The following is a 22,991-nucleotide window of genomic DNA, read 5'->3' on the forward strand; positions in this document are numbered from 1 at the left end:
CGGTTTATCAAAAGTAAACGAAATAAAATAAAAGTCAATCCCTGGCACCATTTCATTTCCTCCTTCCCTCCTACTCTTAGCAATATAATATATTATTACTTCATTATAATATATAATTTGTTAATATAATTAACCTATAATATATATATATATATATATATATATATATATATATAAAATTTTGGGTCGGGTCATTTTTAAATGTTTAGATCAGGCCTACTTTTTTTTTTGGCCCAAGCTCATCCCACCGGGCTATTTTTTAGTACCCAAAGCCACTAAATTTCGGGTTGGGCCCAATACGCTGGGTGGGCTGTCTAGCCCATGATCAGCTCTAATCTGAAGTTGATCGTGCATGCACATGTGTCGATAGTGGATGCACATAGTCTGGCAAGGCTAGCATACTATAATTAGTACCAAATAGTGGATGATCATGGCTGGAAAATGAACTATCTAAAAACAATCAAGCCCCTGAGAGATCAACTTTATTTGGTAATTACAAGATCCAAGTAATATTGATAGGACGTGTTAAAACTGTATGTATAGTGTTTTGAAGGCTGTAATCTTGCCAGTCTTGTTTTGTTGATGGTTGCCCAAAAAACTCCAATTGAATGGAAGGTTTATTCAGCCAAACATCAACAAATTATTCCTATCTAGTTTGCATAGTTTTATTTCATCTGAGGATACATAAGCACTTTAACTTAAATGATTATTCTGTGAATGGAGGCTAAATAACTTATTAAGGTCATGTTGTTCACATCGTTGGAGATGAAAAGAAAAAATCCCTAAAAATACTTAACTTCGATTCTTCTATTTTTCCACTTTATCCAACCATCCAATATTTGCAATCATCTAACTTTGTTTCACCTTGCCAACCACACCATACCAACACAGTACGAGCCTTGGTGTTGATTAGCTGCCACTTCATCCAATCCAGAATTTTTCTCTAAATTTAGAGGGAGGGAGGGAGGGAAGGAGAGAGCGAGAGGAGTGGGGGTCTAGCATCTTATAGGAGACTACTTGAGAGATGATGATGATGGTGGCTTTGGTGGAGGAGCCCAAGGCTATCATGGGTGTCGAAGAGATCTTGCATGGCAGCGAGAGCAAGAGAGGGGGGAAAGAGAGAGAGAGAGAGGTGAGGAGAGTCTTTGAGGTAGAGGCTATTAGCAAGATCCTTCATGGTAATGAGAGAGAGAGAGAGGGGTTAGGAATCAAGGATGTTAGAAATTGGGGATTAAATAGAGGATTGAAAGGGTTTTTATAAACAATAATTGGTTGGCCGACCAAATGAATCGAAACACTCGTAATCAATTGGAAGTGGATGGTTTTATCCAGTATCAAACGGTTCAGGCCGCTTTGAATTAAGTTTTAGACCAACCTGCAAAACAATCCAATTCTCTACTAGTTTGGTTTAATACGTCACCAATTGTGCGGTTCAGATCGGTTTAGCAAATATTACATAGAAATATCCATGAATTTACACATGAATGAAGCATTGCATTTATGGGCATGTGCGCAAACACTCATCCACAGGTTTATACATGCATTACTGCTTGGTATGTTTGATTCATTTGGTTTTTTCAGAAGGAAGGAGTATTTGATGGATAGTTGTAAGCCTATCAAACATGATATTTGGCAGAGATGCAAAAATCATCAAAATTGGATTCTTACATCGTTATCATCCTATTTCGATACAAAACAAGTATTAGTATAGGTGCCAGGATGCTAAAATAGTGTATACCAATAATACCTACCATTCGGTCGGTACCTAGGACTTTTTTATGCTTTCTACCATTTTCAGTTTTGGTGCATACTCTTATTGGGTGCCAATATCTATAAAAGAAAATGATATGGGGTTTGGTATTGGCTTTTGGAAACTTGATATCTGGAGTACTTTTGGTATGTATGCTTCTCATTTTAGTCCATGTACTTGTATTTATTTCTTTTTCATTTATTAGCAGTGCGAAGGCATGATCACATCTTACAGTAGAAGTAAATGCATGGTCTATGCGCTAGCATGCTGCTTTCCTGGGCATTTCTATGATGATGGAGTAACCTGAATAATCTGCCATCCTTTTAGGTAGAAATGAATCAAGCTGTTTATGAAGAGGCTTGATTGAGCTTATCTAATTAAGAAATGACCCGAGCTCAATCCTTATTTAAAGCTGGATTCACAAACGAGCCACGCAAAAATAAGCGGATGAAACAAACTGAGGTTGAAAATTTGTAATTAAGCTCGTGTTGAGCTCATCCTGGTTTTGATTATCTTGCTTGTAACAAGCCAGGACCGAGCAGCCTGCAGCCCTTTCAGCGGGCAAAAACTTGTAGCCATTGTTTGGTGGGAGGTGAAAGGGGAATAGATTCAGGGGTTCATCAGAGCCCCGAGCCCCTGTTTCGCAGCTCTTTTCCTTTGCGAAAGGGTGCATCGTGGAACAGAGCTTCTCTACTCTGTGAATGGGGAAGGATGGGGGCGGCGGCTTCGCATCCGCAACTATTTGCAACGACGAGTTTGGATGCATGCAGTGGTATTCCGCAGGCAACCAGCTTCTCCAAGCCAAGGTTCTAAACTTCTCAAAATAAATCTTCTGATATCCCAAGCGGATATTATATATATATGTATATATATATATATATGTATATATATATATATATGTATATATATATATATATGTATATATATATATATATGTATATATATATATATATATGTATATATATATATATATATATATATGTATATATATATATATATGTATATGTATATATATATATATATGTATATGTATATATATATATATATGTATATATATATATATATATATATGTATATATGTATATATATATGTATATATGTATATATATATGTATATATATATATATGTATATATGTATGTATATATATATATGTATATATGTATATATGTATGTATATGTATATATATGTATATGTATATATCTGTATATGTATATATGTATATATGTATATATCTGTATATGTATATATATGTATATATATACATACATATATATATATATATATATATATATACTCTCCAAAATATACAAAATTACATAAATTTCCTCATAAAATTATTATTTACATGTATACTCTCATAAAATACTTATTTTGTATGTGTTGCTGGTGGTCCAAACCGAGAACGATTGGCACAGCGGTGTGAACGGGGTTCCCTTGGAGTTGGGTTGGTTGCGCTCCACCTTCCACCGGGAAACCTGCAAGCAAGCCTCGCACCACCACTGGGGTAGTGGGGGCCCTCCGACGATCAAGTCAGAGAGGATTGAAGGAGAAGGAGAGATAGCAGTAGCAGGTAAGAGAATGCTCTGGAAAACCTTTTCTTACCCCCCCTTCTCCCCCCAGCCGCATATATACCAGGCTGGGGGGTCCTTCTGGGGGGTTGGTCATCGTGTAGCACGATGGGGCTGCCACTGACATGGCCGTTACAGGGCGTCGTGGGGCAGCGCTGGGTACAGCCATGGCAGGGCATAGTGGAGCTCCGCTTTGTACGGCTGTTACAGGAGATCGTGGGGCAGCGCCGGATACGGCCGTTGTAGGGAGTAGTGGAGCAGGGGGCCGCGGCGTGCCTCAGAGGAACAGTCTGTTGTTGTCGAGAGATTGCTGACTCGGGGTCGGATTGCTGGATCAAGGGGCAGCCGACTCGGGGTCGGGCTGCGGAGCCGAAGATATCCGACCCGAGGTCGGATTGCTGGATCAAGGGGCAGCCGTAGTCTTCCTGGGCGCGCGTGCCGGTCACGTGGGGCATGGTGGCTAAGTCCCCCCGTAACAGTAGCCCCCCACTTCCGAGCCTGGAACCAGGAGGGGAACGGGTGAAGGGAGTGATGCTTCGAGATTGCCGCCATCCCTCGGAAAGGCGCGCGCGCTCCGAGCTTCCCGCCTTCTTTATGGCGTATGGCAGTTGTCGCTGATCTGGCGGTCTGCGGATTTCGGCGGACATCCTTCCTCTTTTTAACTCTTGGTAGCGTCTCGCCGACTCCTGACTCTCGAAGTTCTTCCGGCGCTAGGCCAGGCATCCGAGGGTTAGGCCCCAGGAGATTCTTCCGGCGCTAAGCCAGGCATCCGAGGATTAGGCCTCAGGAAATTCTTCCGACGCTAGGCCAGGCATCCGAGGGTTAGGCCTCAGGAAATTCTTCCGGCGCTAAGCCAGGCATCCGAGGGTTAGGCCTCAGAAAATTCGTCCGGCGCTAGGCCAGGCATCCGAGGGTTAGGCCTCAGGAAATTCTTCCGGCGCTAAGCCAGGCATCCGAGGGTTAGGCCTCAGGAAATTCGTCCGGCGCTAGGCCAGGCATCCGAGGGTTAGGCCTCAGGAAATTCTTCCGGCGCTAAGCCAGGCATCCGAGGGTTAGGCCTCAGGAAATTCTTCCGGCGCTAAGCCAGGCATCCGAGGGTTAGGCCTCAGGAAATTCGTCCGGCGCTAGGCCAGGCATCCGAGGGTTAGGCCTCAGGAAATTCGTCCGGCGCTAGGCCAGGCATCCGAGGGTTAGGCCTCAGGAAATTCGTCCGGCGCTAGGCCAGGCATCCGAGGGTTAGGCCTCAGGAAATTCTTCCGGCGCTAAGCCAGGCATCCGAGGGTTAGGCCTCAGGAAATTCTTCCGGCGCTAGGCCAGGCATCCGAGGGTTAGGCCTCAGGAAATTCGTCCGGCGCTAAGCCAGGCATCCGAGGGTTAGGCCTCAGGAAATTCGTCCGGCGCTAGGCCAGGCATCCGAGGGTTAGGCCTCAGGAAATTCGTCCGGCGCTAGGCCAGGCATCCAAGGGTTAGGCCTCAGGAAATTCTTCCGGCGCTAAGCCAGGCATCCGAGGGTTAGGCCTCAGGAAATTCTTCCGGCGCTAAGCCAGGCATCCGAGGGTTAGGCCTCAGGAAATTCTTCCGGCGCTAGGCCAGGCATCCGAGGGTTAGGCCTCAGGAAATTCGTCCGGCGCTAGGCCAGGCATCCGAGGGTTAGGCCTCAGGAAATTCTTCCGGCGCTAAGCCAGGCATCCGAGGGTTAGGCCTCAGGAAATTCTTCCGGCGCTAAGCCAGGCATCCGAGGGTTAGGCCTCAGGAAATTCGTCCGACGCTAGGCCAGGCATCCGAGGGTTAGGCCTCAGGAAATTCGTCCGGCGCTAGGCCAGGCATCCGAGGGTTAGGCCTCAGGAAATTCGTCCGGCGCTAGGCCAGGCATCCGAGGGTTAGGCCTCAGGAAATTCTTCCGGCGCTAAGCCAGGCATCCGAGGGTTAGGCCTCAGGAAATTCGTCCGGCGCTAGGCCAGGCATCCGAGGGTTAGGCCTCAGAAAATTCTTCCGGCGCTAAGCCAGGCATCCGAGGGTTAGGCCTCAGGAAATTCTTCCGGCGCTAAGCCAGGCATCCGAGGGTTAGGCCTCAGGAAATTCCGCTCGTTGGTCGGCCAAGGCTGGCGCAAGCCGAGGCGACCGGTCGGGGCTTCAGGCTAGTCTGCTCCCGGGATGATCATCGGGTTAGCCTGGCATCCGAGGGCCGAGCCTCGGAAAATTCCGCTCGTTGGTCGGCCAAGGCTGGCGCAAGCCGAGGCGACCGGTCGGGGCTTCAGGCTAGTCTGCTCCCGGGATGATCATCGGGTTAGCCTGGCATCCGAGGGCCGAGCCTCGGAAAATTCCGCTCGTTGGTCGGCTAAGGCTGGCGCAAGCCGAGGCGACCGGTCGGGGCTTCAGGCTAGTCTACTCCCGGGATGGTCATCGGGTTAGCCTGGCATCTGAGGGTTGTTAGGCCTCAGGGAAATTCCGCTCGTTGGTCGGCCAAGGCTGGCGCAAGCCGAGGCGACCAGTCGGGGCTTCATGCTAGTCTGCTCCCGGGATGATCATCGGGTTAGCTTGGCATCCGAGGGCCGAGCCTCGGAAAATTCCGCTCGTTGGTCGGCCAAGGCTGGCGCAAGCCGAGGCGACCGGTCGGGGCTTCAGGCTAGTCTGCTCCCGGGATGGTCATCGGGTTAGCCTGGCATCTGAGGGTTGTTAGGCCTCACGCGCCTGTCGCTTGCCACTCGACGGGATTTCTCCGTGTCCAGCTACGATCGTGTTTCTCCTCCTCTCCAAGCGTCGCCTGGGGAACACCAGAAGGGCATTAAATGCTAATTGAAGCGTTACCTGGGAAATCGGACCGCCAGTTGCTGCTTGCAAGGAGTGTCAGTTAAGCGGCCGCGATACGCGCGTTCTTCGAGGCGGATGGGGCCTGGGCGCGAGCGGAGATACGTGGACCGAGGGATACATGCCGCCCGGAGTGTCCTGCACAAAAAATGCAATTAAGGAGAACGACACTTAGGAGATCGTGGGAGGATACGCCTCGAGAGCCGGAACGGCTCCGGATTCGGTGCGCCCGCCTTTATTGGAGCCACCCGCATCGGAACGACCGGGGGGCCTCGTAAAACAAAATATCAGCTGAGCTTCCACTATCAACAAGAACACGCCTTACATCATAGTTTGCCATAGTGAGGGAGATCACCATGGCGTCATCGTGGGGAGTCTGAACCCCCTTTACATCCTCATCAGAAAAGGTGATTACATTACCGACCCTCTGCCTCTTTACGATGGCCGTCCCTGACGCTTCCGCCGAGCCCCCTGCGTTCCTCACGGGCCGTGAGCAGCCCCCAGTGATAGTGTGGATCACGCCCGCAACGGGTCGATTCTGCTCCCGAGGCTCCGGAGGAGCCGGGTCGGCTGGACGCGGGTCCGCGGGGGGACGTCGGTCGTTCACATATCGTCCGAGACGCCCCCGGCGGATGAGAGCCTCGATCTCGTCCCGAAGCTGGAAGCAGTCTTCGGTGTCGTGGCCGTGGTCCCGGTGGTACTCACAGTACGCCCGGGAGGGCCTCCTCCCAGGGATCTTCCGCATCTGTCTCGGGGCCGGGAGGTCCTCCCGCCCCTTGATCACCATAAGGATCTGGGCCCGGGGAGTCAGGAGAGGGGTGTACCGGTTGAAACGTCGGGGCGGAGAACGAGGGCGTGGGGGGCCGTGGTTCCTCGCCGGCGACGGGCTTCTGCGCCGACGCTGGGGCGTCGGGCTCCTCCTCTGGCGTGCCTCTTTTCGCCTTTTCTTCCCAAGCTTTGGAGGGATCTCGGCGGCCTCCTTGCTCCGGTGGGCGGCCGCCTCCTCGGCGTCCGCATACTGGTTCGCCCGGGACAACAGCTCCGGGAAGCTCCTCGGCAGGCGTTTGTCCAGGGAGAATGTGAGTCTGCCCTTCCGGAAGCCGCGCTTCAGGGCTGAAAGAGCTACCTCCTGGCTCAGGTTCCGGACCTCCAGCGTAGCCTTGTTGAAGCGGGTGAGATAATCCCGCAGGCTTTCTCCCTCGTTTTGCCGAACATCAAAGAGGGAGTCGGAGACCAGTCGCCGCCGGCTACTGACGGCGAAATGAGTGATGGAGAGGCGAGTGAACTGGTCGAAGGACTGGATTGAGTTAGCCTCCAGGCCGGCGAACCACGCCCTTGCCGGGCCACGGAGGGTTGCTGGGAAAGCCTTGCAGAGGAGAGGATCTGATGCTCCGTGAAGGAGCATAAGGGTCCTAAAACTCTCGACGTGATCCCGCGGGTCCGCTGCCCCGTCATAGGGCTCGATCGCCGGCATCTTGAACCCCGGCGGATTCGGGGTCCGCAGGATCCTCGAGGCTAGCGCCGGCTGGGAGGAGATCTCCAAGTCGGCGAAGGGATCTTTGGAATGGCCCTTCAGGACCTGGAGTTGTCGGTGGAGATCGTCCACCCGCCGGTCCAGGGAGCGCGACCGGTGGGCGGGAGACAAGGAGCGGCAGGAGGGAGACCGACCGGAGCGCGGGTTCCTCGAGGACTGGGGGGTATGGGAATGCGCCCGGGTCCGCCTCTCGTACCCCGCGCAGCTCCGATGAGAAGGTCCCGGCAGAATGGAACGCGCTCGAGAATCCTCCTCGCGCCGGCGCTCCTCCCCATGGGAGAGGAAGGAGCGCGGGTTGAGGAGAGCAGGCGAACGCTCAGGCAGCAGCGGCTCCTGAGCCCGCTGCGGCGCCCGGGACATCACACCCTGCAGATTCTGCACTGCCTCCGCGAGGGTGCGAACCTGCTGGGCTAGCTGGTCGAACTGAGCGGCTTCGACCGTCTGAATAGGCGGTGGGGCGGTGGAGTGTTGCTGAGAGCGCGTTGGAGATGCAGCGGCCTCCCGGCCGGAGGCGCGAGAGGCCCCGCGACCGGAAGCGTTGGAAGCTCCACGACCACCTCGCCGTGCCATTACGATCGCTCTGAGATCCGGCCCTTCCTCTAGCGCCAACTGTTGCTGGTGGTCCAAACCGAGAACGATTGGCACAGCGGTGTGAACGGGGTTCCCTTGGAGTTGGGTTGGTTGCGCTCCACCTTCCACCGGAAAACCTGCAAGCAAGCCTCGCACCACCACTGGGGTAGTGGGGGCCCTCCGACGATCAAGTCAGAGAGGATTGAAGGAGAAGGAGAGATAGCAGTAGCAGGTAAGAGAATGCTCTGGAAAACCTTTTCTTACCCCCCCTTCTCCCCCCAGCCGCATATATACCAGGCTGGGGGGTCCTTCTGGGGGGTTGGTCATCGTGTAGCACGATGGGGCTGCCACTGACATGGCCGTTACAGGGCGTCGTGGGGCAGCGCTGGGTACAGCCATGGCAGGGCATAGTGGAGCTCCGCTTTGTACGGCTGTTACAGGAGATCGTGGGGCAGCGCCGGATGCGGCCGTTGCAGGGAGTAGTGGAGCAGGGGGCCGCGGCGTGCCTCAGAGGAACAGTCTGTTGTTGTCGAGAGATTGCCGACTCGGAGTCGGATTGCTGGATCAAGGGGCAGCCGACTCGGGGTCGGGCTGCGGAGCCGAAGATATCCGACCCGAGGTCGGATTGCTGGATCAAGGGGCAGCCGTAGTCTTCCTGGGCGCGCGTGCCGGTCACGTGGGGCATGGTGGCTAAGTCCCCCCGTAACAGTATGTATACCCTTCTTTTTCTTTATTTTTTATATATATATGTATCCATACCATTTAATACCGTTAAAAAATAAATGATTTAAATTTAAAATAACTGAAATATCCTTACAGATGATGCACAAAAAGAAAACTTTATGAGGATATACATGCAAATAGCAATTTTGTAAGAGTATTCATTCAATTATGTATATTTTTGAGGGTATACACTTAAAAATTTAATAAAAAATGATCAAAATTCACTAATTCAGTAAAAATAATTTAATTATTCTTAATAAAAAGGATGGCCAAAAAAGATTAATGGCCCTGTTTCTATGGAAAGTGGTATGGGGTTGTCTACCTATCAGGAGCGTGCTAGTGAAAAGGGGTATCACGATTATCCCGTGTTGTGATTGGTGCCCGGATGTAGAGGGGTTCATCAATCATGTTCTGCTTGGATGCCTGCAGGCAGCACAGATCTGGAACAGATAGGACCGGCCCAAACCTTAGGCGACCGAGGCCTCGGCCCAGAGGAAGGCCTCCGATCGCCGAGCTGCTCCGCTTTTCCATTCGCCATGGGATTCCTAGATAACCAGAGTCCAGGGCCTCTTCTTCTTCCTTCCGGCTTCCTGTTCCTGATTCCTCGTCTTCTGTCCTTTGCCCAATCACCCGTTCAGCCGTTCCTTGGTTCCTCCCGGCTCCCCCGTTCCTCGATAGTCAGTTCCTCCGTGACTCTGTCTCCGTCCTCCTTAGTTCTTCTGGTTCTCACTTCACCCGTTCGCCACTCGTTGTCCTCGGTCCTTACCCTCCACATCCAACCAACACAGATCCGCCCCTTTTATATTTCTCTCTCCTCTCCTTTTCTGTAAGCCAACCTCCTCCACCGGCGGCGCTCCAACTCCCGCGACGCCTCGCCTCCGATGCTGCCTCCTCCGCCTCAACTACATCAAATTTATACCTCCCACCGGTCTTCTGTTGGAAGGTCAATGAAGTGGGAATCCCATCGATTTTCTCTACGTCCCTTCCATTCTTTCTTTGTAGACAAGAAGGGTTGGTGAATCATGATATTGAAGTTTGGATGTTTTTTCTCCTTATAGTATTTTATTTATTTTAGTAGGATTATGTATGGTGATATAGTTTGCATCCTGGGTAAGTTTTTTTGAATAAGTTTTATCTTTATTGTTTTTGAATAGTTTGCATTCTGGACGTTCTCGAATCTCGATGGTTGCGACTTCGGCCTTTTCTTCAACTCCACCCGTCAGTCTCAGATACCGTTTCTTGCTGTCGAGTTTGGCACCGCTTGTCAGAATTTGAATACGTTTCTCTTGACATGATCAAGTTTTATTATTTTTAACTTTTTTATATTTTGATTTGTTTGTGGTGATTGTCTTAATTGTTTTATTTGATAATATTATTTTTAGATTTAAATGTCTAATAGAAATATGAATGTGGATATGAAAAAACTCAAAAAGAAAAGAAAAATCGAAAAACTGATTCAATCTCAAAAGAAAGTTCTAGATAAATTTGTTGTCACAAACAAACAATTATTTAAAGCTACACAAATTATTTTTAAATAAAATTTTAAAGTATTTTACACTTATTAAAATTTTTTCATCATTTTTTTTAAAAAAAGGCCTCCCTTAACGAGTTCGCTGAATGTTCACGCATTTCTTACCAGCCAGATCTGGTATGCTGTGCAAGATGCTCTAACTGCCTCCTGGCATGCCAGAGAGTTGCTCGACCACCGGCGGATGGTCCCAAAGAATCGGTTCCCCTGGGACCAACCCTTCCGCAGCAACTTGGCCCAACGCCATGTCTCCCTCGCCCATGTGCATATGAATAACGCATGGTCCACTGTCTCAGCAACCCCACACACCTCACACTCTCAGGGAATCCTCAAGCTTCGTCCGTTGAGTACTGCTTTCGTCGGAAGCCGGTTCCAGACCACCTTCCATAAGAACAGTGCGACCCTCGGGTGAAGGTCCATACGCCAGACCCAATCACATTGAGAGAAAATGATGTAAAATTAAGCATTTTGAAAATACTCTTCTTGTGGTACCTTGTCTAACTCTTCCAACTTTCTCTTTAATTTTGACTGCCAATCCAGGCACACGTGCAGTACATATTTTAAAAAACCAATAAAAATAAAATATATTATAAATTAATAATTATTGTATAAAATAATAAAATAAATTTTGGGTATTTAATATACACGTCTCCAAAGATTAGATAATAAACAAAGGAAGAATAATACTTCAAGTTTTTAAATTATTGCAAATAGAAGGGTGGATTTTTTTTTTTTTTTTTTTTTGAGGGGGGGGGGGGGTTGAAGGGGATGTTAGGTGGGAGAAGGAAAGAGTATATCCAAGAGTGTGTTTATTTTTTTCCAGTGTGGGTTTGGCTAAGGAAGGGGAAGAATTTAATCGACGCTTGCGCATTTCGAACTCGGACAACTCTGATGGAATTATCGCCCTCTTACCATCAGGCAACCACCTTGGTGGCTCATTGGTGGATATGCTCTCCTTCCATCTATATTGAGATGGCGCTGCGATGACGTACCCACACGTGAGGCAGTGAGCCCACGGATCGGAGAAGGCACGCGAAATCTGCGATCTGTATCGAACATTCTCCGGTAGAAGGGGGGCCCAGTAGTGGGGCTGTTACGCGGGTGGGCTGATCCCTCCCTCTCCCCCTCCTATTTTTCACCAAAAAAAAAAGTGGAGAGACTTTTTGAAAAACCAACTAATTTAAGCTATTGTTAAGTGAAGATAAAAATTTAAAATTAATTTTGGTTTTGAAGTATGCATTTAAGAAAGAAATTAATATTCATAAAACTTAAGTTGTATTTTTCTTGATGATTACTAGGTGTAGTTTAGATAGAATTTAATAGACAGAATTTATCAAGGAATATGCCAAAATCTGAAACTCACTTTTTACAAACAGTAAAGATTATATGCATTTAATTTTTTTTATTTATATCTATACTATACTCAATGCAATTTCCTTATTAATAATTATATTTTTATTTTATCCAATAATTTTCTTAGACATTCATTGCACATGCCTAGGTTGCTGGTAATTACGATATAATTGTGACAATTAATTCAAAACATATATGTAAAAAGGTTTCGAGGAGTCTCTAGCTTTCATTGATCTCTTAAACTAGTTGATTTGAGCACTATTCAATTAGAGCCGACTAGAAGCTAGACATGACTTGCTCTAGCTTGACCTTTTGTGCCCCTATCTAGTGTTGTCCCATTATGGGCATCACTATTCTTTGACTATCTCCCCTTTCAAGCCACTGCAATCTATCAGTGGGAGGATACCTGATTGTTAAGAGAAAAGTTCTATAGCTGACCCAACTTCTCTTGATTTTTCCAATACAAAAGAATAAGGAGAAAGCCCTGTCGTGGAAAACAACAACTGACCGAAAATAGCTTGAAGAACTGGAACTTTATTACCATATGTTAAATTATAGACTTTGTTGTACAAAATAAATAAGTAATTTATTGGACGAACAATTTACCTACTATCTCGGCTGAATAGTGCTATCATTTCCCCCTATGCAAATTCGCAGAGGGAGTTCAAAATAAATTCTATGTGAAAGATTAGAAGATAGTTTTCCGGTACTTCAGAAAAATTGTGATTGTAGGAGTTTTCTTGGTCATTTTTCTTCTTCATCTTTTACCTCCTTTCCTTGGCCAATTCATATTTATGTCAAAGTTGTTATCATATGTATATGACAACCAATTACAAACATGTCTCCTAAACTACAATAAATGGATTGAAGATCATTAAAACCCAAAACAAACTATCTGAAAATTATAGGTCAGGCAAGATCTAAACCTTAGACTTATTTCAGAAAGTAGGTCAAAAATGAATCAAATGAAACAAGATTTTTCTAAATAGACAAACAAAGCTATATCATATAGATAATGTCATCTGGTCGACTTTGCTCCTTGCTTATTCATTTATTTTAAGAAAATCATATATTGGTTACTTACCTCCTCTCCAAAAAAAGATCATCATATGTAATGTTGGACATGAATTGCCTGAATTTACACCTTTTGTTGGACAATTTTAAGATTTAAAACCTAGACTAATATTGTTTTCAACTTGATAGAAGCACCAAGCTAGCCAAATTCTCTTTCAAGTTTCTACCGCAATAAAACTACCAAAACTGGCAGAGTTTTGCACTAATAAAAATATAGGCCTACCTCGATCCCCAACATATGTTTCAAGGTAAACCCCAAACCTTGATCATTCAACTTATGTTTTGAAGTCAATCCAATGAAGAAGCATCATCCAACATAATCCAACTCTTGCCCTAATAAAAAAATATAGGCTTATTTCAATCTAGGAGCGGCAATGCTTAACGGTTTAATCCGTTTAACTTGACTCAAACCATAAATCAACTTAGATTGCCAATTTAATAATTTGACTCTTTTAACAAATAGATCATATCCAGGTTAATAAATTTTTTAATCTATTTTGCATTCGAACTGATCTATATTTAGTCCGATCCTATCTAATTGCCACCGCTATGTTCAGCCCTAATCGATGTTGAGAAGCGAACCTCAAATCCTGGTCAAGGAGCACCATACAACCTAATCGAATTTTTACCGAAATCCACCCCTCTACCCTCCAAAACAAAGCACAGCTCGCATTAATTGCTCGTTGCATCTGGACAGCACCCCCATTTACTCCGGCAAAAAAAAGGCTGCCAAATCTCGCTGCAAAAAAGGCTCCCAAATCTCGCTCTCTTTCCTTCCCCACCGTCTCCCACCCTCTCCCCACCTCGCCCTCTCATAAATAAAACGAGAGAAAATAAAAGGGTAATGCGTTCGGAGAAATAAAACCCAGAAGGAAACGAATAAAATAAAAAACAGCCATAGGAAATATAGAGAGGGATTGAGGAGGGGGGATTCGAGCGCCTCTTGTTCGATTTCTTGCCCTCCCCCGCCTCCGTACTCTCGATATCGCCTTCCAGCCCTCGGATCTCCCACCAGGTACTGATTTCTCTCGCTTCAATCCTTAATAATCTCTCTTTAAAACCCTAGCTTTCTATCCTGCTGGAATCTTAAATCTGGATCCCTATATTCGCCCATTTCTGTTGTTTTGGATCAAAATCCGATTTTTCTCGATGAAAGAGCGATTCCGTGGTGTAACGCCTAAAATCTTTTGCTCCGCTCTTCCCACTTTTCAGATCCGAAATTTGAATCGGGTTTCGGTTTGAGCTTGATTTTTATCGGAGCTCGTGCGGAATTAGCTTCAGAAAAGGTGATTTTTCTTGTATTTTTTTTGGGATTCTATATGATGTCTCGGTCGAAGTATGTGATTCTAGCTAGGTTATGCTAAATTATGTTCTTGGCTTTATCTCGATAATTCAGCGATTTAGGATTTAGGGTTTTATTGCGATTCTCCGTCCTGATGTAGCATCGAAGGCTAAAATTGGATTTTAAGCGGATGAAAATTTAGTGCTTAAAACAATCAATTTTTTCTGTTCTTCCTCGGAGCCCAGCGGTCGTGACGATGAAGTTGAAGGATATTGTCATATAATTCTTTTTTTTAACCTACTAGTTGTGATCGTTCTTGTTTACAGAGTTCGAGATTGTAAATTTTGGCAGCAGTTTAGAAATAAATGGATACGACCTCACCGCCACCTCATCCAGGATATACTGCTGCAGTTGCTTCCCCAAGCACACCCACACCTCGTCCTGAAAGGCGACCGACCCCGCCTGCTTTCTCTTCTCCAGTAACAACTAGATTTTCTCCTCAGAGACCACCATATGAGCAGCCCCCTCTGTCTTCATCCAGAACACCGAGCTCGCTGTCATCTGGAGATGGAGCTCAGACTGGTAGCAGTCCTGTTCCCCAGTTCAGTAATCCTCCCGGCCCGCCCATCTTCTCTTCACCACTACGTCCAGCAGCTGTGCCTTTCCGGACATCACCGGCGACTCCTCAGCCAGTGCCTTTCTCTTCGGGCTCTTCTTTGCCCACATCGTCTCCACCGCTTTATTCTAATGGATCCTATGAGTTGCCTGTGCACCACGCTGCTGGGGTTGATGACTCCAGTTTTGAATCGCCATATGTACTCTTTTCTGCCCACAAGGTATCATTCTTTAGCACTTTCTTATTCCTTCTGGTTATATTTTAACATTAATTGCAAGGTCGTGTTGCTGGCAACATTTGTTTACACTGTTGTTCTAAGCTTTGATGTTTTCATGGCTGTAGATGGTTTTGTAGCTAACCTCAATGGAGGATATGAGTCTTGCTAGCTAGTATAAACGATATAATTTTCAGCCACTTCTAACTTGCAAGCTAAAATATTTTGTTTTTCCATTGAACTCTTCATAAAACCTTTATGTTAATTGCTATTTTTGTCCATCTTCTTCTCAACTTATAGTCCGCTTTGCAATGTTAGGTGTTGAAACACAAGAAGCTAGCAAATGTTCCGAGTCTGGGATTTGGAGCATTGGTCTCGCCTGGGAGGGAGATTGCACCTGGTCCTGAGGTAGTACAACGTGACCCACACCGTTGCCAAACCTGTGGAGCTTATGCAAACCTTTATTCCGAGATTTTAATTGGTTCGGGGCAGTGGCAATGTGTAATTTGTAAGAAACTAAATAGCAGTGATGGGGAATATATAGCCTCAAGTAAGGAAGACATTCGACACTGGCCGGAACTTTCATCCTCAGCAATTGATTATGTTCACACTGGAAATAAACGGCCTGGTTATATTCCTGTTTCTGACTCACGAACGACTGCACCTATTTTTCTAGTCATAGATGAATGCCTGGATGAAGCACACCTCCAGCATCTGCAAGGATCTTTGCATGCTTTTGTTGATTCCCTCCCCCCCACTACGAGAATTGGTATCATTACTTATGGACGAACAGTGTCAGTTTATGACTTTTCAGAGGGTTCAATGGCATCAGCTGATGTGCTTCCAGGTGACAAATCACCTTCCCAAGAATCTATAAAAGCACTAATTTATGGGACTGGTGTTTACCTGTCACCTATACATGCCTCGCTTCCTGTTGCACACACCATATTTTCATCTCTGAGACCATACAAGCTTAAATTGCCTGAAGTATCCAGGGATCGATGCCTTGGTACAGCAGTGGAGGTTGCCCTAGCAATAATTCAAGGGCCATCAGCAGAAATGTCTCGAGGAATTATTAAAAGGCCAGGAGGCAATTGCAGAATTTTGGTATGTGCTGGTGGTCCGAATACCTATGGCCCTGGATCGGTTCCTCACTCGTTTAATCATCCTAATTATGCATACATGGAGAGGAAAGCTATGAAGTGGATGGAACATCTTGGTCAGGAGGCGCATAGGCATGACACTATAGTTGATATTCTCTGTGCTGGAACATGTCCAGTGAGAATTCCTATTCTGCAACCACTCGCAAAAAGTTCTGGTGGCGTGCTGATACTTCATGATGACTTTGGCGAGGCATTTGGGGTTAATTTACAGAGAGCATCTATTAGGGCTGCTGGTTCCCATGGATTATTTGAGATACGCTGTTCAGATGATATTCTTGTGACCCAGGTCATTGGACCAGGTGAAGAAGCACCAACTGATGTTCATGAAACATTCAAGAATGACTCTTCTTTTTCAATTCAAATGCACAGTGTTGAAGAAACTCAGACCTTTACCCTATCCATGGAAACAAAAGGCGACATTAAGAATGACTATGTTTACTTCCAATTTGTTGTTCGTTATTCAAATGTATATCAAGCAGACATTTCTAGAGTGATTACTGTGAGGCTTCGTACTGTGGATAGTGTATCTGCATATCTAGGAAGCATCCAGGAAGATGTGGCTGCAGTTCTTATTGCCAAGAGGACTCTCTTGCATGCCAGAACTGCTTCTGATGCAGTCGATATGAGACTTACAGTAGATGAGAGAGTTAAGGACATTGCTGTAAAATTTGGGTCTCAGCTACCGAAATCAAAGCTATACCGGTTCCCAAAGGAGCTATCATCACTTCCTGAGAACTTATTCCATCTAAGAAGGGGACCACTCTTAGGAAATATTGTTGGTCATGAAGATGAAAGATCTGTCTTGAGAAATTTGTTCTTGAATGCATCATTTGATTTGTCTCTTCGTATGTTGGCACCGCGTTGTCTAATGCATCGTGAAGGTGGCACATTTGAGGAGCTGCCAGCATATGATCTTGCTATGCAGTCTAATGCTGCAGTTGTGCTTGACCATGGAACGGATGTTTTCATATGGTTGGTATGTCATTCTCAGCTCCGGCTCTCTAGATTAACTACACAATATCCATCTAGGAATTGATTCATCTCTATGTAAATTAATTATGTTTCTATTTTTGATAGTGTATAGTTACTATCTGACTCTTGGCTTTATCAAATTGCTTCTTGGTTGTTGTATGTTTTGCTTTCTGTGTAATACATGCCTATTTTAGAATCATTTGAATGAGATTTTCCCATGATCCAAGAAACTTAAAAAAAAATGTATACCCTACACATACCCAGATATCTACATGTATAGTATGTACATCTACACGTATAGTATGTATGCGCCAAGAATGTTTTTCCCCTTCTCTTTTGCATTTTATGCAGTTCTTTTTTTCCAGCTCTATTGATAGATTCTAGGCCATGGAGCTTGAAATCAATTCTAGTTGTTGTGGTAGAGTCTCTAAATTACCTAATATAGTTCTAGATCTTGCTTTAAATTTTTAGAAATGTCTCATGCGTGGAGGATAATATGTTAAAATTTCAAATATGTTACATTACTTTGGTAGGTTTCAGATTCCAATCTCTTTAGTGTTCGAGGTTTTTAATGAATTGGACTGGCTTTGGTTGCTTTCATTCTTCACCTGGTGTTAGCCAAACTCAGCCTAAAACTAGTGCTTACTCAGCCCAAGATATGATGCTGCGTTGTCTCAGCAACTGAGTTTGAATGGAGAAAGAGTTACTCTGCTTGGTTAAACCTTGGCCTGGTGTATAGTTATCATCTCTGAATATATTTTTCGAGTTTGAATTACAGGCCAATGACATAATATTTGGAAAACAAAACCTAGAAAGTGTTGTTACATTTAAATGATAACAGATTGATCAGAATATGCAGTTTCTTGCGGTTTAAATCACTTCTAAAATTTTTCACATTCAAGTATTCCTGTTTAGCACTATAAGTTTGAATTTGGATATCATAATGTGGGCCGACAGTGCCACTTTCTGGAACAGTATACCTTAGATTTTTTCCAAATATAAATTACTTGAGGTCAATCAAAAAATACATTTAACTGGTTGCACCATATCTCTTTCCTTTCCACTTTGCACTTTAATTACAAAAAAAAATAGATGCAAAAGAGACTACCTCTTGGTATTATGTGTAGGGGGAGCCTAACAAATATTGGTTTATGGTTGTGAGAAAGAGCCAGAAAGCAATAGTTAGAATAGGAAATATGAAGCTTGGCCCTACACAGTTTTGATGATTTCTGTTGGTTATGATTTGAATCTCACTGTTTTTCTTGAGGCTTTGAAAGAATCTGTTGTGGCTTTCAAGGGACCTTATGAGATCTTTATTCTTTTTTTACTGCATGATGATCATTGGTCACTATTAATGCAGATGCAGAAGTAACCTCTGAACTTGTCCAATATATCCTCCTCTTTTCTTGACGTGTTTCTCATAACCTTTTCTCCCATTTTTAATAATTTTATATTTATGGCACTACTGTTGGACATAACATGTTAAAATAACTAAACTAGTCAAGGAAGGTGGGGCACAAGAACATGTTTATCAAGCTCCTTTCTTCAAACTTTTGAGGCCTCAAGGTGGTTCAAGTAGAAGTTCTGATGAAATAGCATCCTCGTAAAATGGGTCACCCTGCATATTGCTTACTCACAAGAGACACCATACTGATTAGTGGCTCCTGCATCATTGGAATATTATATATATTCATACTTTTCAGGCCTATTCTCACTAATTTTAGTTTCCAGAGGCTTTATTTGGGTTTTGTACGTCCTACAACCCTCTCGTTCCTAGTTTTCCAAAAACCTTCCTTGTTTGATGCATATACATATAGATACATGATAACCACAAATCCTAGGTTTCCACAATTAGAACTAACTGCTGGCAGGAAGGCGGATCTTTCACCATGAGTAATTGGTAGTTGAAATATCACAAACATACACTGGAGTTTCATGTAAATTCTTGTAAAGAGAAGTGCATACATTGTTGATTGATGATTCTCCAACATTGTGATTGAAAGAATAATACCCAAGACAATTCCCTCAAAGATGTGGAAAAAGTTGCTGCTTTTTCATCGGAGGCTATTAGAAAAGTGAGTTATGGTCACTGTTTAAAGTTACATCTCATAGTCGTATAATGTAAATACTAATAAATTTGTTCTTTAAAAGAGAACATATGATATGTGGAATGTGGAATTACACCTTAGTTGACTGTTGGAACCTTCAATGATTTCTTGCTGTCTTGTGCAGAAACTGAATTCTTTGGACTGGAAACCTAACATGAGGGCTAAAATTCACTGATCTTGTTCATGTTTAAGTAGGGGCACTTCAGCTATTCCATTCTGATGTATTTTTAGATCCTTTTGGTGCAGACAATTGGAAACGTTTCAACTTCTAGTTGTTTTAGAACTCCACAAATTAAGGGTTTGAATTTTTGTTGACCAGGAAATATTTTCGATTAGGAGAGTCAATATTTAGTCTTTCTCGGGTTCCTTGTTTTATCAGATTTGTTCAAAAATGTCTGAGTTAGTTAATATGTTGGATTAGAAAAGTCTTTGCTGAGGTATGCTTGTGTTTTGCATCCATTGGTTTTATATTTATGTTGGGCTGAGGGTGGATCCAATTTTTTGTATTCAGGAAAACAGATTTTTGAATAGATTTTCCCCCATCCTAGTACTTTTCACGTTTCTCTTCACCAATTCCCTTATTTCCTATCTTTTTCTTCATATTTAGTTGAGAGGGAAAATCCTCGTGAGATTTGGTAGTGAGAGGAGTAAATTGAACTCGCATACGTGTGGCTTTGCCATGGCATACCCTGTATCAACACTATATTCAAATCACACTGATATCAAACTGACGTGGTAATGCCAATGTATTGGCACCCAACTATTATTGGAGTTGGATTGATTAAGTTTTACCTGGAACTTCTATCAACCACGCATACCAGTCTTGTTATGACAGTACTTGTATTGGGACCTTATTCCAATTCATGGCCACTACGTCTTAACCTCACATCGGACGGTATTTTCTGTCTTTGTTATGTTTGTACTCTATAACCTTTCTGCTTTTTCAGCATCTCATATTCTAACCCTGGCAATCTAGTGGTAATTTCTGTTGTTTTTATAAATCGTCTCCTAATGCCTGGGCATTCAGATGGCCAAAGGTGCCTCCCAAATTTATTCACTCTAGTTTAATCTTATTAAATTCATTTGATTGTTTCATCTGTCATTTACATAATAGATCCTAGACAGCAAACATTACCACACTTTTTGCAGGATAAGTGTACAACAAGGATTAATATGTTGGTTGTAAAATATTATAGTCTACCTGCAAGCAATGAAATGACAATTCTATACCTAACCTTACACTTTACAAAAAAAAAAAAGCAGGATGATTCATAGTTGAGCCTGTCCTGTAAGGAAATCAATGCCTCAAAAAACCAAGTGCAATTACAAAATTTGAGTACCTTCACTGATTCTGAGAATTAACTACTTGTATCATTGTAAGAATATTAGGATACTCTTGTCTGAAGTGTCTTCTTAGGTCGAGGTTCTATTCTAGTTTATTCCATCTTTTGATTTCATTATAAATGGATCACCTGCCATAATCTGGAAGGGAATTCTTGTTAGCTGACTCACCTAGCCAACAATAAAATCATTGGATATTCTTGTTCTTTTCTCCTTGTTCCTTCTTAACCTATTATCAGGCTTCTCTTCCAATTCATGTACTGTTTTATAAAGCACTGTGGATGTATTTCTTGCTTATGTTACCCTCATATCCCCATTAATGTACACATGCTCTCCTTTTATGATCATCCTTAAAACCAACATGCTTTGAGCTTCTACCAATGTCTTTGCATTTTTTTTTGTTCCTGCTGATTGTCTGTTCATGTCGTCCTGGAGAAAGAAATGGACTTTAGACTAAATTTCTAGAGCTACATGGTTTACAGTTCATCACCATATCAAAAGCCTATCTGCCGGACAACTTAGCTGCATTCATTTGTTGATATCTGCGAAATAAACAATTCAATCTTACTTTTTTTTTTGTGTTTACTGTTTACGTACAGATCCAGATAATTCAGCATTGCATTTTGTGTTTGCCAAGTTGGTATATTTTTCCATGAAAGTTTTATGGTTTCAATTATTTATTTTTTATAGTTATGTTTGTTTAGTTTTCATTGATAATTTAAGGTTTGCCAATGTTTTCAGGGTGCTGAGCTTACAGCTCAAGAAGGAAAAAGTGCTGCAGCTTTAGCCGCATGCAGAACATTGGCAGAGGAACTCACTGAAAACCGCTTTCCGGCTCCTCGCATCCTTGCATTCAAAGTCTGTTTCCTTCCACTTATTTCCATTTTTTTTCATTTGAAACCATTACTTCACCATTGCCATTTTGTTTATGGAAATATTTTATGGCTAGGGCTTTATTCTGCACGTTTCTCGCTCGCTCATGAGGATTATTAACTTGGTTCCTTAGTGTTGGATGGTTGTTGAACCTCATCCCTTTTCAAATAATGTGCTTTATTCTTTTATATATAAATAGTATTATGAATTTATGATATGCTTCCACTCTTGGAATGATGGATTGCATAAGAAGAAGAAAATATAGTACAAAGCAAAACGTACATAATGGTTTTGCCATCAGATAGAGGGAGAGGGTTCTCTGTCCTTTGTAATATATATACAAATATATTTCCCATCAATATAGGTCCTCGATCTCACTTTGATAATGTTGTGTAAAGAAATAAAGATGTTTTCTGATATTCTTGGATTTTGGTACAGGAGGGGAGCTCTCAGGCAAGATACTTCGTCTCTCGGCTGATACCAGCGCACAAGGATCCTCCTTATGAGCAGGTATGATGTTTTTCATCCCCTTCATCCAAGGTTCCCTTGTAGAAAATCATGATAATAGTTTGATATCATTTTTGTAATGTTATCTAAGAAATTATTCAAATTGAAGGTTGCTGGTTTTGTAACCATCGAGAATTATAGTTATTTGACAAAATAATTAGGAAATATTTGTGCAACTCAAGTGCATGGTTTTGCATCTTTCAGGAGGCAAGGTTCCCTCAGCTGCGGACATTAACTCCAGAACAGAGGACGAAGTTAAAGAGCAGCTTCCTTCACTTTGATGACTATAGCTTTTGTGAGTGGATGCGTAGCCTGAAATTGGTGCCCCCTGAACCAAGCTAATCTATGGGCAACTGGAGGCTTTGGAAGATTCTTTCTCCAATGCTAGAGTCTTTAAGATGACATTTTACAAATCACCTGCGGATACTTTGAAATTTGTTGAAATATGGAGTCCATTTTTCAGGAACCTTGTTTGATAGTGGTGGATGGTGGCTGACTTCCTGTTAAGGATTAATTTGTTGAAGCGCCTCTACTGATTTTGCTATGTAACTAATTACTTTGGGGTTCCATTCACATTGCTTTCAAGATTTCTTTTATAGATCTGAGATATTACAGTGCAATAAAATCTGGTTCGCTATTCATGAAACATTAAGTATCCCTCTTCTTACTATGGGACTGTTCTCTACATATCTCATCTTAATATTGTATACAGCTGATGAGGTGGATCTGAGGGCATAAACTAATTGGGGGAATGGGGATTTGCGGCCCCTTTGTTTCTTTTTAGATTTTTTGTTCTAACTTTTTCACTAAACATGAGTTCAGCTGACCCAAAAAAAAAAAAAGAAAAATCACAACAAAATTTTGAACTTGGTATTGCTTGTTGCGGTGCTGGATGATTGGGTCATATGCATTCTTCTTACCTTCTTTTTTTCTTTGCCACCAAAGAAATATTTGAACCACCTGAAATTCCAACTCTCTGGGACATCTCCACTTTCCAGGGTCTA

At 43.7% G+C, this 22,991-nt stretch overlaps 1 protein-coding gene across 2 annotated transcripts; it reads left to right on the plus strand.

The window, feature by feature from the left end:
• The first annotated feature begins 13,460 nt into the window (after positions 1–13,460).
• LOC103720120 (Sec23/Sec24 protein transport family protein) lies at positions 13,461–22,633 on the plus strand. Of its 2 annotated transcripts, XM_008809686.6 has the most exons (7): positions 13,503–13,926; positions 14,124–14,197; positions 14,520–15,029; positions 15,342–17,162; positions 21,349–21,465; positions 21,919–21,990; positions 22,192–22,633. In XM_008809686.6, exons 3-7 carry the CDS (start codon positions 14,559–14,561, stop codon positions 22,327–22,329), a joined length of 2,619 nt encoding a protein of 872 aa, XP_008807908.2. In that variant the 5' UTR covers positions 13,503–13,926; positions 14,124–14,197; positions 14,520–14,558; the 3' UTR covers positions 22,330–22,633. The 2 variants fall into 2 exon arrangements, with proteins under 2 accessions (XP_008807909.2, XP_008807908.2); XM_008809687.6 differs by lacking the exon at positions 14,124–14,197 and having other exon boundaries at positions 13,461–13,926.
• Positions 22,634–22,991: the final 358 nt, after the last annotated feature.

Source organism: Phoenix dactylifera, chromosome 2 (genome assembly GCF_051530095.1).
Source record: "Phoenix dactylifera cultivar Ajwa chromosome 2, Ajwa_hap1_PhDact_Kaust_v1.1, whole genome shotgun sequence".
Taxonomy (NCBI): Eukaryota; Viridiplantae; Streptophyta; class Magnoliopsida; order Arecales; family Arecaceae; genus Phoenix; species Phoenix dactylifera.

What these genes read in the sequence shown, in the direction of transcription:
- LOC103720120 (XM_008809687.6), top strand. Translation starts at nt 14,559, where the DNA reads ATGGATACGACCTCACCGCCACCTCATCCAGGATATACTGCTGCAGTT. An exon ending in TACTCTTTTCTGCCCACAAG is followed by an intron (nt 15,030 to 15,341) that starts GTATCATTCTTT and finishes TTGCAATGTTAG; the next exon opens with GTGTTGAAACACAAGAAGCT. An exon ending in CGGATGTTTTCATATGGTTG is followed by an intron (nt 17,163 to 21,348) that starts GTATGTCATTCT and finishes CAATGTTTTCAG; the next exon opens with GGTGCTGAGCTTACAGCTCA.